Here is a 17627-nt window from a genome sequence, read left to right as displayed (position 1 = left end):
AAAAGTATTTTAAAATGTAATCTATTATCACGATTGTTACCAACATGTATCTTTATAATCCTGCAAGTTTTTATTAAATTTGCATTAGCCATCTTTGAGTTATTTTGATGTAAGAAAGGTAAATAAAATCCAAGATGGCCACTATAACCATAGCAACTGCAGGGCGTTTTTTGCCTATTTGTTTAGACTTAACTCTTTGAGTCATAACAAGTATATGCTAAATATTATCGCAATAAGTTTAGAAATATGCATTTTGGTTATTTGGGTTTTCATCATCCGCCCATGCCCTTAAGTTTTACATTTTGATTTGTTGTATTATTTGCAGAGGCGTAGCGATGGGGGGGGGGGGGGGAACATATGTCTCCGGGCGCCGACCTTTGGGGGCGCCAAAATGGGTTGTATAAACAAATTAAAATGTCAATTTAGCTGCATTTTTGCAGTTTGGGGGGGGGGGGGGTGCAAATCGAAAATTTGCTCCCGACGGGGGCGCCAAATTGAAAGTTCGTCCCCGGGCGCCGGGATGGATCGCTACGCCTCTGATTATTTGTTGGTGATAACAATAAATGCAATTTGGCTATAGAAATGTTTTTTATTATTTTTTTTAAAACTTAATTTAAAAAAAAAATAAAATAGAATCGAGACGAAAAAAAAGCAGAGATAAGGAAACTGATGCTTCTGATAGGGATAGCGATAAAATAGGCATTAGTATAAGGAATAAGATAACAATAGAGGTAGTGGTATGTATAATAGTAGAAGAATGTAAAAACACAAAATAAATAAATCGATCAACCAATACAGCTGTATAAAGCACATAATGTAGTAGGCATAATAAGTAATGCCTAAGAATACTGCAGTGGCGTTGCGAGGTCGGGTGTCACCCGGTGCGGCACTTAATGATGTCACCCCCCCCCAGAGGCGTAGCGACCCTTCCCGGCGCCCGGGGACAAACTTTCAATTTTCGATTTGCACCCACCTCCACCCTTGTCGGGATTTGTAAATTTGCTCTTAAAAGACTTTTAACACTCGAATTAATCACTTAATTAAGTGGAATTATCATTTTTCTCTATATACTATGCTATTTTTTTTGTCTTGGTGTCACCCCCTAAATGGTGTCACCCGGTGCGGTCTACACCCCCCGCCCCACCCTCTCTACGTCACTGGAAGACAGTCTATGAATTATATGATTTAATTTTAATCTTATGATTAAAACGGACTTCAAGCCGTAAACAATAATAATGTGTAAGTAGTTGGGGTCAGTTGTACAGGTGGGTTGGTGGTCAGTTGTACATGTGGGTTGGTGGTCAGTTGTACAGGTGGGTTGGTTGTCAGTTGTACAGGTGGGTTGGTGGGTTGGTGGTCAGTTGTACATGTGGGTTGGTGGTCAGGTGTAAGGTGGGTTGGTGGTCAGCTGTACAGGTGGGTTGGTGGTCAGTTGTACAGGTGGGTTGGTGGTCAATTGTACAGGTGGGTTGGTGGTCAGTTGTACATGTGGGTTGGTGTTCAGTTATACAGGTGGGTTGGTGGTCAGTTGTACAGGTGGGTTGGTGGTCAGTTGTACAGGTGGTTTGGTGGTCAATTTTTACAGGTGGGTTGGTGGTCAGTTATACAGGTGGGTTGGTGGTCTGTTGTACAGGTGGGTTGGTGGTCAGTTGTTCAGGTGGGTTGGTGGTCAGGTGTACATGTGGGTTGGTGGTCAGTTGTACATGTGGGTTGGTGGTCAGGTGGGTTGCTGGTCAGTTGTTCAGGTGGGTTGGTCGTCAGTTGTACAGGTGGGTTGGTGGTCAATTGTGCAAGTAGCTTTGGGGCCAGTTTACCCATATCAGTGATTTTACAGCATAAAAAAAACTATGGTAAAAAAAAAAGATCAGTAATTTGAGATATTTAAAAAGGGTACAGATCGTTTTATAAACAGAAGACAAAGATACATGTCTAAAACAAAATGGCTAACACAAATCCGGCTAATCGTCCTCGTCACTGTCGCTGTGCGCCCTCTTGTCCCTAGACTTGCTGTAGTTGTGCACTATGTCGCCGTCCATTGCTAAATTCTGCACCGTTTTGATCTTGAACGTCACACTGAAATGTCACAACAAAACATACCATGTTGACTTAATCTACGTGCACTGTATCTATTCATTGAAAATATTTTATTATTTAAGATAATATTATATCGTTATATCTAGTAAAACCATAAAGCAAATTACGTACAAGTCTAGATGCTAACGATTACAATGTTAACTAGAAAAAATATTTTTCTTTTAACTATGTTTTAACTATAAGTTTTAAGTATGAGCTCTATTTTTAGTTAATGCATATTAAAATCGTTATCATACTTTTCATATATGGTGTTTCCTTTTTGCTTCTTTGACTCTGGCTTTCCAAATCCATCAGTTATCCTGAACAAATAAACAATACAAATAGAGTCTATCAGTAATTTTAACAGACACATAATTAGAGGAGGGGAAATGCACCTTACTTGAACCCGTTTTAAACATTTACCTACCAAACGTGTGCCAAGATAAATGTACTCAACGTATTTTACAATATTATGTTGTTGCACAGCCTTCTTTACACGGGTGGTTTTAATGTAATAGGTAATTAATCAGTTATATTCCGCTAATTAAATGTAAGCCTTCAGATATGTCTTTTGTATATGTTAAGGTCACGAGGACACGTGTAGATTGTATAGCCTGCTGTGGCTTACGACAGTGAACACAATGCTCATCTTAAGTGGAAGAAAATGGCTGGGCACGCTATAGGGCTGGTAAGTAGGTCACCAACCAGTTATATGGCTCACGCAGGATTTATTGAGCCGTAGAACTGGTTGGTGACCTACTTACCAGCAGTGTTTCTTCCAGACTTTTTTTCTCCGGGGGGGCACTTGAAATTTTCGGGGGGGGGGGGGTAGACTTTCTTCGGGGGGGGGGGGGGGCGGACACTGTTAAAAGTATATATTTTCTATATAAATTACATAAATTTCATTTCGTTCGGGGGGGGGGGGGGCGGTAAAAAGAAACTCTGCTTACCAGCCCTATAGTCACATGTCTCAGCTCACTGTAATAAATAAAAGACGGCTCACAGGACTACTTACGATTTACGGCCGATATGTCTATAAACATTAATATTCTTCACTGTAGGCTGCACTGCAGGGGCGCTTGCCTGTAAAGTCGGCGTTGGTTCTGTGAAAAAAAATCACTTAATTACACTTAGACTTCAAGCAAATTTTTAAACAAGAATCTTAAAAAAGAAAACACTATACATTAAGTGAATGACAACTGTTGGAAGCAGAAACCACATTTAGCGTGGGACCTAAACAGTAGCATGTAACGTCAACGTGTTTCAACTGTTAGTCCAAACAACGGTCAATAAGTCCCGTCTCTACATCAGCCAAATATGTTGTAAATCTGTAACTTTTCACAAAGCTACACATATTTACACACCGGGAGTGATCTCCCCTAAGCTTTCTCAAATCTAATATTATAAAGCTCAGTTTTGTATGAAATGCATATGTTTGTCGTTGGTCTTGGATGGATTTAAGTGTTAGACAATTATCGTGCGCATTTGTCTAAATTTATGAGTTAAAAAATTACTATTGAAAGTGTTGGGAAATAATTTTCATTTTTCAAATTATAGTAATAATTGTCGGCATGTTCATTAAACACAAGTTTAAAAAAAATATCATCTTTTACAACAATTCTAATTATGTCTTTATTTAGTCCTATAGCACTTACTTCCCTTTGATAAATTAGGAAAACACAATTACTTCCCTTTATAAAACCATTGCATTTTGTGGAAAAGAATTTACTTTTTACAAGCTTTTATTTAACTCACTTCCTCTGTCGACATTCTGTCGACAGTCTGTCTGTCTAGATGGAAACGCAGGAGTGAAAATTCGGACAGTTCTACTTGACCGATACGATTCACAGTTGGCACGTGGGTCAAGACATGAAGACAATGCAATCCGAAACTAAATTTGACTTAATTGGATGCCTAATTAATTATTTATGAATTAATTAAAATTTGGACCGAATTAGTAGGCATGTCTAGCCAACCACACCACACGCGTCATCACCTTCAATAGCTGCGCCATCACGTAATGGCTGCGTTCAAAAACCATTGCGCGCCTACTGAACGTGATGTTCAGTAGGCGCGCAATGGTTTTTAGTCATGTAACTCTATTGTAAATAAAACATGTAAAGTACTGAAAAAAAAATTCATAAAAAACGTTTTAATAACAAGCTTTTATGTAATGATGCACTAAAAAGAAGAAAATAAATTATAGACTACTATTTAAATAACTATAAAGAAAAGCGTGGGTGTCTTCCTTAACATTAGTAAAGGTATCCAATAGATACTAAAGTGACCCACGCTTTTCTTTATAGTTATTTAAATAGTAGTCTATAATTTATTTTCTACTTTTTAGTGCATCATTACATAAAAGCTTGTTATTAAAACGTTTTTTATGAATTTTTTTTTTATGAATTTTTTTTACAAGCTTTTATTTAACTCACTTCCTCGTCAGTCGACAGTCTGTCTGTCTAGACGGAAACGCAGGAGTGAAAATTCGGACAGTTCTACTTGACCGACACGATTCACAGTTGGCACGTGGGTCAAGACATGAAGACAATGCAATCTGAAACTAAATTTGACTTAATTGGATGCCTAATTGATTTTTTATGAATTAATTAAAATTTGGACCGAATTAGTAGGCATGTCTAGCCAACCACACCACACGCGTCATCAATAGCTGCGCCATCACGACCACGTAATGGCTGCGTTCAAAAACCATTGCGCGCCTACTGAACGTGATATTCAGTAGGCGCGCAATGGTTTTTAGTCATGTAACTCTATTGTAGATAAAACATGTAAAGTACTGAAAAAAAAATTCATAAAAAACGTTTTAATAACAAGCTTTTATGTAATGATGCACTAAAAAGTAGAAAATAAATTATAGACTACTATTTAAATAACTATAAAGAAAAGCGTGGGTGTCTTCCTTAACATTAGTAAAGGTATCCAATAGATACTAAAGTGACCCACGCTTTTCTTTATAGTTATTTAAATAGTAGTCTATAATTTATTTTCTACTTTTTAGTGCATCATTACATAAAAGCTTGTTATTAAAACGTTTTTTATGAATTTTTTTTTATGAATTTTTTTTACAAGCTTTTATTTAACTCACTTCCTCGTCAGTCGACAGTCTGTCTGTCTAGACGGAAACGCAGGAGTGAAAATTCGGACAGTTCTACTTGACCGACACGATTCACAGTTGGCACGTGGGTCAAGACATGAAGACAATGCAATCTGAAACTAAATTTGACTTAATTGGATGCCTAATTGATTTTTTATGAATTAATTAAAATTTGGACCGAATTAGTAGGCATGTCTAGCCAACCACACCACACGCGTCATCAATAGCTGCGCCATCACGACCACGTAATGGCTGCGTTCAAAAACCATTGCGCGCCTACTGAACGTGATATTCAGTAGGCGCGCAATGGTTTTTAGTCATGTAACTCTATTGTAGATAAAACATGTAAAGTACTGAAAAAAAAATTCATAAAAAACGTTTTAATAACAAGCTTTTATGTAATGATGCACTAAAAAGTAGAAAATAAATTATAGACTACTATTTAAATAACTATAAAGAAAAGCGTGGGTGTCTTCCTTAACATTAGTAAAGGTATCCAATAGATACTAAAGTGACCCACGCTTTTCTTTATAGTTATTTAAATAGTAGTCTATAATTTATTTTCTACTTTTTAGTGCATCATTACATAAAAGCTTGTTATTAAAACGTTTTTTATGAATTTTTTTTTATGAATTTTTTTTACAAGCTTTTATTTAACTCACTTCCTCGTCAGTCGACAGTCTGTCTGTCTAGACGGAAACGCAGGAGTGAAAATTCGGACAGTTCTACTTGACCGACACGATTCACAGTTGGCACGTGGGTCAAGACATGAAGACAATGCAATCTGAAACTAAATTTGACTTAATTGGATGCCTAATTGATTTTTTATGAATTAATTAAAATTTGGACCTGTAATAGATTGAAATAATTGTGAGGTCAAGGGAACTCACTCTTCTGTATTAGTTATATTTATAATATTGTTATCTTGAGTGATGTCCCTTGTGCATTGTACTTCCGTCCTGGCCGGTTAACAATTAAAGCTGTTTACATACTCATGGCTTCTGTCTCCGTTGTATTCATAATCTACCTCAACTGGCGACGAGGATAAACATCTACTAGAAAGAGCACCTACTTACGCAAAAAAGAGGTTTGCTAGAGCTTATTAGCTAATTATTTCTAGAATTATGGCGCTGTATGGCCAAATAAAAGAATTTGATGCGAATGATGAAATCATTCAAGATTACCTAGAGAGGTTAAGCTTTTACCTAGAAGCTAACGACGTGACGATAGAAGCCAAAAAGAGAGCTGTTTTGTTAACAGTCATAGGGCCTCAACAATTCAGGCTACTAAAAGACTTATGCACACCAGCTAGTCTAACTACCAAGAGCTTTAACGAGCTGAGCAAATTGCTAACAGACCACCATGCGCCTACCCCATCAAAGTTTCTATGTCGAGCTAGATTTGACAGTAGGACTCGTCAACCAAACGAGTCGATATCAGAATATGTTGCTGCTTTACGTCATTTAAGTGAATTTTGTGAATTTGGAGAAACGCTGTCTGACAGACTGTGTGAAAAGTTTGTGACAGGTGTAAACAGCCCTGATATTCAAAGAAAGTTGCTGCTCGAGTCAGATCTAACATTAGAAAAAGCAATACAACTTGCAACTTCATTCCAGCAGTCATCAGATGCGGCGAAATCTCTTACGCCTTCAGGGATCCATGCAGTAAACAGCAGGTTAGTCAATAAACATCAACCCCATCAGAGCATTCCAACTTATGCTAAACAGCCTGCTCGTTCAAATCCTAGATCTAAATCTAGTAATAATTATCAAAAATGTCATCGATGCAAAGGTCCCCATGCATCTCATCGGTGCAAGTTCAAATCTGCAACTTGTTATAAGTGCGGTAAGCAAGGTCACATTGCTAAGGCCTGCTTCGCAAAGTCTTCGTCTGTTGCTAAATCTAGCCAGTCAAGACAGTACCGCAACCAAAGGCAGCACTATGTTAACTCTCACCAAGACTACCTAACCCAACCAATGAACCACTCTACCTGTGAAAATGCTCAAACTGATTCGCAGCCGGATTTCAACCTATTCTCTGTGAAATCAATAAGTCATGCTCCCATCAATGTACCAGTTAATATCAACGGTAAGAGCATCAGCTTCCAACTTGACACTGGAGCATCTCTAACAGTCATAACAAAGAAAGATTTTGACGCTGTCGCAGGAGGATCAGTGTCTCTACAGCCGTGTCACAAGTGTCTAACAACATACACTGGTGACAATGTTCCGGTAATAGGAGAGTGTATGGTTCATGTAAGTTATAATGGTCAAAGTGTTAAACTTCCTCTTCTTGTGGTTGAAGGAAATGGACCGCCATTACTAGGTAGGAACTGGTTAAGTGATCTTAAGTTAAATTGGGAGAGTATTTGTTCATTGAAGAATGTAAAAGAATCTAGTCTTACTTCACTAGATAAAGTTATATCTGAAAATAAATGTGTTTTTGGTAACTCTGGATTACTAAATGATAGAACAGTGAAGTTAAGCATTAAAGATACAAATCCAAGATACTGCAAAGCTAGAGTTCCACCTTATGCATTGAGGAATAAAATTGAAAATGAGCTAAGTAGATTGGAATCTAATGGCATTATAAAGAAGGTAGACTATTCCGATTGGGCGACACCCATTGTGCCAGTGTTAAAGAAGGATGGTTCTATAAGAATTTGTGGAGATTATAAAACTACACTGAATAAGCAAATAGAGCTAAATAGGTACCCTATACCTAACATTGAGGAAATTTCTTTGAATTTGGCAGGAGGAGACAAATTCACTGAATTAGACTTTAGTCATGCTTACACTCAACTAGAACTGCATCCAGATTCAAAAGTCTATACGACAATAAACACACATAAAGGACTCTACCAATATGAAAGACTATGTTTTGGCATATCATCTAGCCCTGGAATTTTCCAAGCTGTCATGGACAGTATTTTTAAGGATATTCCAAATGTTTGTGTGTACTTTGACAATGTGTACATAACTGGTAAGAATGACACTGAACATCTTAAAACACTTGATAAAGTATTAAAAATTGTTGGTGAAAAAGGTTTAAAGATAAACAAAGATAAATGTCAATTCATGTTGACAGAAATTAGTTTTCTTGGTTATATATTAAGCAAGCAAGGTATCAGACCTCAACCTGAGAAAACAAAAGCCATTAAAGAAGCACCCAAACCTGAAAATACCCAACAACTAAGAGCTTTTTTGGGCTTGATAAATTACTATGCAAAGTTCATAGGAAATCTGTCTGGTAAACTATCACCACTGTACAAGCTGCTACAGAAAAATGCAACTTGGCACTGGGGTAAACAACAAGAAGCTGCTTTTAATACAGCAAAAGAGGCTTTGTCTGCTGACACCTTACTAACTCACTATGACCCAGGGAAAAGACTTATATTAACATGTGATGCTTCACCAGATGGTGTAGGAGCAGTCTTGTCCCACATGGATGAGAAGGGTGACAGACCCATTGCTTTTGCCAGTAGATCTTTGAACCAGGCTGAGAAAAATTATTCTCAGTTAGATAGGGAAGGCTTAGGCATCATTTTTGGTGTTAAGAAATTTCATAAGTTTCTGTTTGGTAGGAAGTTCACCATCTTTACAGATCATAAACCATTGCTAGGTTTATTTGGAGAAAACAAAACCCTACCTGAGCATGCCTCTCCAAGAATTCAAAGATGGGCTATCACACTAACTGCATACAATTATGAATTGAAATACAAACCTGGATCTGAGAATAGTGCAGATAGTCTTAGTAGATTACCTTTAAAAAACCAAAGCCTGAGCTATGTACCAGAAGATGTATTTGTTCTCTTCACTATCATGGATAACTCCAATATAAATGTGAATGATATTAAAAGAGAAACACAAAAAGATGAGTGCTTAATAAAAGTATATGAATACTGTAAAAATGGTTGGCCTGAAGAGTCAGTGAATGAGGACTTAAAGCCATATTAAATAAGAAATAAAAACCTTTGTGAAGATAATATAAAAGATGGAGAAGATGCAGTCCATTATCAGTCAGAGTTGCCTTAACAAGGTATTTGTAACTTAATACATGATTATGGTGATATGGCAATTTCAAATGTGATCATCAAACAACTTTGCTAACATCATTAGCACTTACAGAAACTAAAAGGGTAACATCAAAAGAAAAGAAAAAGATTTTTGCCATTTAATACACCCATTTCAAATACTGGATCACAGTTGCAAAGTGATATGGTCCAGAATATTACTCATAAACAGTATTTTTGGTTACCAAAAAGCACTATCAGATTACCTGAGGAAATTGATCAATCAAAGATGCCAATTCAAAAAGTAAATCATGACAGAACACCCATTGAAAGAGAATTTGGTGTTAATGAGAATGTGTATCTAAGAAACTATGGGAGAAAGGAAAAATGGATACCAGGTTAAAAATAACTTGTGCAGATAATAAGTGTGAATCTGTCAATCCCACCAAATATGAACAGTTCACACCAACTCAGTTTGTTCCACAACCAAGTTCTGTTGATATGAGTGAACCAAGTTGTCTGGAGTCAGAAAATGTAAATTCTGGAGTTAATGATTTAAATCCTAGACCTCCTGAGATAGAGAATCCAGATGGTCAGAATCTTGAGTCACCAAATCAAAAGCCACTGAGAAGGTCAAGCAGGACAATCAAAGTCCCAAATAAGTTAGACCTATGATTTTAAAGGTCAAAAGGACTTTGACATCATTGTTTTGTATCTTGATTATGTTGTGGCATATTGTGCATTGTTTGTAAGGATGTAATCTACCATAGTGTTCATGTTACAATATAATTGGTGATTTTAGGATACTATCAATTGTTCTGTTGAGAGATGTGTTATTGTGTTCTAAGGGTAAAGGGATGTAATAGATTGAAATAATTGTGAGGTCAAGGGAACTCACTCTTCTGTATTAGTTATATTTATAATATTGTTATCTTGAGTGATGTCCCTTGTGCATTGTACTTCCGTCCTGGCCGGTTAACAATTAAAGCTGTTTACATACTCATGGCTTCTGTCTCCGTTGTATTCATAATCTACCTCAGGACCGAATTAGTAGGCATGTCTAGCCAACCACACCACACGCGTCATCAATAGCTGCGCCATCACGACCACGTAATGGCTGCGTTCAAAAACCATTGCGCGCCTACTGAACGTGATATTCAGTAGGCGCGCAATGGTTTTTAGTCATGTAACTCTATTGTAGATAAAACATGTAAAGTACTGAAAAAAAAATTCATAAAAAACGTTTTAATAACAAGCTTTTATGTAATGATGCACTAAAAAGTAGAAAATAAATTATAGACTACTATTTAAATAACTATAAAGAAAAGCGTGGGTGTCTTCCTTAACATTAGTAAAGGTATCCAATAGATACTAAAGTGACCCACGCTTTTCTTTAGTTATTTAAATAGTAGTCTATAATTTATTTTCTTCTTTTTAGTGCATCATTACATAAAAGCTTGTTATTAAAACGTTTTTACAAGCTTTTATTTAACTCACTTCCTCGTCAGTCTGTCGTCAGTCGTCAGTCTAGACGGAAACGCAGGAGTGAAAATTCGGACAGTTCTACTTGACCGATACGATTCACATTTGGCACGTGGGTCAAGACATGAAGACAATGCAATCTGAAACTAAATTTGACTTAATTGGATGCCTAATTGATTTTTTATGAATTAATTAAAATTTGGACCGAATTAGTAGGCATGTCTAGCCAACCACACCACACGCGTCATCAATAGCTGCGCCATCACGACCACGTAATGGCTGCGTTCAAAAACCATTGCGCGCCTACTGAACGTGATATTCAGTAGGCGCGCAATGGTTTTTAGTCATGTAACTCTATTGTAGATAAAACATGTAAAGTACTGAAAAAAAATTCATAAAAAAATTCATAAAAAAACGTTTTAATAACAAGCATTTATGTAATAATGCACTAAAAAGTAGAAAATAAATTATAGACTACTATTTAAATAACTATAAAGAAAAGCGTGGGTCACTTTAGTACTTTAGTACCTATTTTATACCTTTACTAATATTTGAGAAGAGACCCACGCTTTTCTTTATAGTAATTTAAATAGTAGTCTATAATTTATTTTCTACTTTTTAGTGCATTATTACATAAATGCTTGTTATTAAAACGTTTTTTTATGAATTTTTTTTCAGTACTTTACATGTTTTATTTACAATAGTGTTACATGACTAAAAACCATTGCGCGTCTATAGAACGTGATGGCGCAGCTATTAAACCTGATGGCGCAGCTATTGAACGTGATGACGCGTGTGGTGTGGTTGGATAGACATGCCTATTGATTCGGTCCAAATTTTAATTAATTAATAAAAAATTAATTAGGCATCCAATTAAGTCAAATTTAGTTTCAGATTGCATTGTCTTCATGTCTTGACCCACGTGCCAACTGTGAATCGTATCGGTCAAGTAGAACTGTCCGAATTTTCACTCCTGCGTTTCTATCTAGACTGACGACAGACAGAATGACGAGGAAGTGAGTTAAATAAAAGCTTGTAAAAACGTTTTAATAACAAGCTTTTATGTAATGATGCACTAAAAAGTAGAAAATAAATTATAGACTACTATTTAAATAACTATAAAGAAAAGCGTGGGTGTCTTCCTTAACATTAGTAAAGGTATCCAATAGATACTAAAGTGACCCACGCTTTTCTTTAGTTATTTAAATAGTAGTCTATAATTTATTTTCTACTTTTTAGTGCATCATTACATAAAAGCTTGTTATTAAAACGTTTTTTATGAATTTTTTTTTAATTACTTTGTTTTGGTGTTGGGAAAAAAAAATAATTACATAATTAGCGGGGATTGATCAAGTGTAAATGTTGTAGGTATTTTACGGATAAGCTTGGAGTATTATAATTGTTCATCAAATTGAAACAGGCGCGTTCGTTTAGGTGAGTGCAAAAGACTATGAATAAGTTGGGGTACTATAGTCGTTCATTAAGCTAAAACAGGTGATTCCGCCCCGGGCGTTTATGTTCGCGTTAGTGTTTTCTTTGTGTTTAGGTGGGTTTGCGTTAGTGGTTGCGTTTTGATTTGGTTCGTTTTTGTTCTTTCTTTTTTCGTTTTTGTTTGTGTTTTTTTGTTTGGGTTTGTATTTGTGTTTTTGGTTGGTTTTGCGTTTGGATTTGGTTTGTTTTCGTTTGCTTTTTCGTTTTTTTTTTTTTTTTTTTGTTGGTATTGGTGTTTGTGGTTGGGTTTGTTGTTAGGTTTTTGTTTTCGTTTGCTTTGTTGTTTGTTTTTTCTTTGTGTTTGTATTGGTGTTTGTGGTTGTGGTTGGGTTTGTTGTTAGGTTTTTGTTTTCGTTTGTATTTGTAATTGTGTTAGCGTTATGTTTGCGTTTTGCTGTTTTGGTTGGTTGTGGTTTGGGTGGGCAATGCCGGGTTTATGATGATTACTAAACACAGGTAATGGTCTTTAACAGAAAGGTTTTTCACAGAAGCCAGAGCAGGGCCTGGCCGGGACGGCTAGTATTTTTATATAACACTACGGGGGATGGCAACTCAGGATATAATTAGACATGATTTATAATCCATTTTAATTACTTAAACTTTTAAAAATAGAATAGAATCTCGTAGAAAAAAAAATTGCAACCAAGTGAACGCCAAACAATATGTGTATATTATAGTGCGGAATATTATTAGTACTTTATAAATTCACATGAGTTTTTTTTTAGAAATCGGAAACTACTACTTCCGATCAACGGAAATTACTCAAAATTTGATAGAAGACAGAGAATTAGATCTTTTACTTAAATGTGAAATTTTATTATCAATCTGAAACAGTACGCAAGTTATAGGCTTTTGAAAAATGGAAAGTATAATACGTTCCACTTCCGGTTACCGGAAATCGCTTAAAATTTGATGTAATACTTATATATGAAATTTCATCGACCTAACTGTAACGGCACTCAAGACACACATACACACACACGTACATACGGACAAATTGCAAAACTATGCTTTTCATTCTCAGGGAGGTGTAAAACGCCGAGATTTGTAAAATCTCGATTGCTTTATTTTTTTTGCGCGATTGCAATACTTCCTCTATACTTTGTATACGAGAAAGTAAAATAAATGTGACCCTATAACAGCTGAAAGGGCGCTTAAATCACTTTGCCTACCTTGGATTGCTGGAGCAGAACTGGATCCTCCTGGTGTTGTAGAGTTGAAACTTTCTGGCGTGGTAGAGTTGATACTTTCTGGCGTGGTAGAGTTGATGCCTTCTGATGTTGTTCTTTGGCAGGTAATGCTATAGTCCAGCAGCAGCTCACAAACCTCGGCACGACCACACTTAAATGCTACATCGGCAAGTTTCTCTCTTTCTTCTGGAGTTACAAATGTGTTTTCTAAAAGCAGTCTCATAATCTGAGAGTTGCCGCTCTTGACACTGAGCTCGAGAGCAGATCCACAAGCCCCATATGTTTTCTTAGCATCAGCACCGGCAGCTAGAAGAGATTTGCAGATGGCGTAATGTTTGCACTGAATACCAATGGCTAGCGGAGTGTTGTCTTTACCGTCTACGACATTCACGTCAGCATTTTTGGCAATCAATGCATCAACAATGCCCTTGGTGCCAGATTTAACAGCGATATGCAAAGCTGTGCGGCCCTTAAAATTAGCATAGTTGACCTTAGCACCTTTGTTGATTAGTGCCCTAGCAATGTCCTCGTGTCGACGTCTGCAGGCTATGAGCAAGGCGGTGTTTCCCTTCTGCTCATCTTTCAGCTCTAGGTCAGGTTCAAAACATTGGTTGTGGAGAATGTATTGCACAATCTCCAAATAACCGTTATGTGCGCTCAACATGAGCGGGCTGTAGCCATCTTTGTTTTGGTAATTCGGACAGGCCACCGACTCCAGCAGCAAACGCACTGCAGCTTTTTCTCCATTGGCAGCGCAGATGTGCAAGGCTGTGTTTCGCTCGTGGTTGACATAGTCAAGGTTTGCATCTTTCCCAATCAACACTTTCATACACTCTGTTTTCCCATACTGCGTGCATAGCATTAGCGGCGTCCAGCCATCTTTAGCGCATCTGTTTACGTTGGCTCCTTTCTCAACTAACAGCTTCACCGTTTCCGCGTCACCTTTATGTGCAGCCATCATGAGTGCTGTTCGATTCTTCTTGTCCAGTACATTGACCTGTGCCCCTGCTTGTATTAGTTCTTCAACAATGAGTCGATGACCATTCAATGCAGCATTGTGTAATGGGCTACTTCCTTCCCCGTCAACCTGGTTGACATCAGCGTCATTTAGTAGGAGTAGGTTGACCACATCAGTGTGTCCTTGGTGCGACGCCAGCCCTAAAGGTGTGATGTTATTGCGGCACGACGCGTTCACATCAGCGTTGTAGGCTAGCAACAGTTGAACGCAGCTTATATTTCCCTTAAAGCACGCGAGCATCAACGGAGTGACTCCATTTTCATCTATCGTGTTAGCCACTGCCCTGTGTTCCAACAGGGCATCAACGATGTCCGAGTTCCCGTGCCCAGCACTGATGTGCAATGCCGTAGCTCCTTTTTTACTTTTGGCATCAGACGGGACTCCTTGACCCAGCAGAAATCTAACCACAGCTGTGTGGCCAAACTGAACGGCTAACATTAACGCATTCCAGCATTTTCTTTCCACTAAATCAAGACTTGCTCCATTTTTAGACAAGAATTCTACAACACTTTCGTGGCCATTGTAGGCAGCCTGCATTAAGGATGTTCGTCCTCGTAGGTCAGTACTGTTGACATGCGCACCCGCTTTGACAAGCGCCATAACTGTGGATAAGTGGCCGTTCAGGGAAGCCATCATCAAAGGACTTACGCCATTTTTGTCCGCCAAGTTGACATCCGCTTTAGCATCGATAAGCAGCTGAACTATATTAGCATACCCTTGATGGGCACTAAGGCATAGGGGTGAGTGTCCGTCCTTGTCGCCCACGTTTACATCGGCCCCAGCATCTATCAGCATCCGCGTGATGTCTGTATTGCCAGCGATTGCCGCTCTGTGGAGTACCGTGATCCCATTCTTCTGGCGTTGGTTGAGAAATGGATATGGCTTGTCGTGGTTTGCAATCAACCTCTGCACGATGTACGTATGGCTGTTCTGAACTGCCATACTCAACGCATTAATGGACTTGAAGTTGCAGAGCAGATCTTCAGCCCCTGAGTCGAGCAGGATCTCCACCACCGATACGTGTCCATTTAGCGCAGCACACATCAAGGCCGTGTCCCCCTCGTTATCAGGTATATTTAGATTGGCGCCAGATTTCACGAGGCGAGTGACGATACTTCTTTGACCCTCTATTGAAGCCCGAATCAACGCCGTGCGCCCTTCCTTGTCCACTATGTTAACATCTGCTTGGTACTTGATCAGTTTCTCCAATGTTAGCAGCTCCCCCTTTACAGCTGCCATTGTAAGAGCCGTGAATCCCAATTTGTTGACGTGGTTGACGTTAGCCTTGGCTTTGAGCAGAAGTTTGAGGCTTCTGACGTGACCATGACCCGCGCAGATCTCCAGAGCCGTGCCCCCACTGTGCTGAACAGCGTTGACGTCAGCCTGACAGTCGTCAATGAGGAACTCTACTGCTTCGTGGTAATTAAACTGACAGCTTAACATCAGGGGCGTCCAACCTTTGCGATCAGTGGAGTTTACGTTCGCGCCTTTTCTCTTCAGTAATCGCATGATATCAGCCTGGCCTTCGTGTGCGGCCGCTAAGATGGCATCAACGCCATTATTTGACCGAGTATGTATGTCTGCTCCAGAGTCCAAGAGAAGTCTTACAGTAACCTCACTCGAGGATAGAATGGCAACAAGCAGGGGGGTATTGCCTGAGCCGTCTTGAGCGTTTACATCAGCGCCGCTGCTAATCAGCAGCCGTATTAAATCTTCATTGTTCATCGCTGAAGCCAGCATTAAAGCCGTCGAGCCCGTTTTATTTTTAGCATCTGGGTTTACGCCCATGTTAAGAAGCTGTTCTGCCAGTCTAGTTCTTCCTAGCATGGCGCATACCATGAGAGGGGTGGCGTCCACGTTTGTATCGAGCTGGTCAAAAGAGCCTTCGCCCATCCATTTGTTCATCAGATCGTCGTCACTAATTGCCTTCGCCAGTTGCGCTGAATTCTTCAATAAACCTTTTTTACTCGACCTATTTTTTCTAAACTCCGATAAAGATCGGTCACTATCGCCCTGCTTGCTCATGTGTTTTCTAAACATTGTGGATAGAAAGTCAAGGTCGACGCCATCTTCTCTGGCTGCCGCTAGGGCCGACTTGATTTGCTCGTTGCCCATGATACAAAGATAGCTGCACAGTTACCAGTGAGAAGACGGTCAAAGAAAAGATTCTCACAAGGCTGGGGCAGGTCAGCCAGAAGTAGAGTCTATTTAGCTGTATGGAAGTTAAAACGGCAGGCTAAGGAAGAAAACAAAGTGATGAGTGACTTTGATAAAAGACAAAACACATGATAGGGTTTATGCAAGCTAAATGTAGGCCAAATCAAACGGTGCCATAAAATAACTATTATACTCACACTTCATAAATCATTATGCATGGTATGTGTATAGAATCAAGTCAGTTTCTTCTACAAAGTTAGTCACTTTTCCATACTACTTATAAACAACATTTCACACGATCTTAATTATTATTTTTTTTAAAGCTTGCCTATCTTAAATGGGAATTCCCTTAATTACATGAGAGGTTTATTTTTAAATCACTAGCATATTCGATTCTACATTTTAAACTACATGCCACACGACCTTGTTTTTACTTCATCTTATATGGGGATTTTCATAGAGAAAGTATTGTAGTCGTGCTAAAGAATCGAAAAAGAGATGTTTAAGCATTCTCGACGTTTTACACCCCCCCCCCCCCTCCAGTCGGAAAACCCCAGGTTTGCAATAATGTCGGTGTGTCCTTGTCGAACACAATAACCTGAGTACCGGTGGACGAAATGTCATATATGCGTAAAACTATTAGATCCTACTCGTAGGTGTCTATAACATTTTGTGCTATTTCCGGCAACCGGAAGTGGTACCTACTCTATTTCCAGTTTACCAAAAAAAAAAAAAACGATAACTTGAGAACCGTTTTAATCAAACGGGCGAAATTTCACTTACATATTAGATCTTGTACTCAGGTTTCTTTCAAACTTTGAGCGATTTCCGTTAAAGTATGTTTCTCTACTTGGGTATGTACATTTTTAGCGATTTCCGAAAGTGATATTTTACTCTATTTCCAGTTCTAAAAAAAAAAAATAACGATAATTAAATAACCATTTCAGTTTGATGAACGAAATATTATATAAAAAATAGTACATTGTGTACACACGCTTCTAACAACTGTTGAGTAATTTCCGTCAACCGGAAGTGGTACTTTGCTTCCGTATGAAGACGATAACTTCAGTACCATTTCAATTAGTCTAG

The 17627-nt window shown here is 38.3% G+C and overlaps 1 protein-coding gene across 1 annotated transcript; it reads right to left on the bottom strand.

The window, feature by feature from the left end:
- Positions 1-1592: 1592 nt before the first annotated feature.
- Positions 1593-16832, bottom strand: LOC131944471 (ankyrin repeat domain-containing protein 50). The gene is made up of 5 exons (XM_059305102.1): positions 16736-16832; positions 13346-16617; positions 3089-3176; positions 2331-2393; positions 1593-2073 (listed from the first exon to the last, which is right to left on the bottom strand). Exons 2-5 carry the CDS (start codon positions 16494-16496, stop codon positions 1959-1961), a joined length of 3417 nt encoding a protein of 1138 aa, XP_059161085.1. The 5' UTR covers positions 16497-16617; positions 16736-16832; the 3' UTR covers positions 1593-1958.
- Between the last annotated feature and the right edge of the window lie 795 nt (positions 16833-17627).

This window comes from Physella acuta, unplaced genomic scaffold (genome assembly GCF_028476545.2).
Source record: "Physella acuta isolate Inbredline_101_S28 unplaced genomic scaffold, ASM2847654v3 ptg000494l, whole genome shotgun sequence".
Lineage (NCBI taxonomy): Eukaryota > Metazoa > Mollusca > Gastropoda > Physidae > Physella > Physella acuta.
This window is presented reverse-complemented; position numbering and strand designations above follow the sequence as displayed.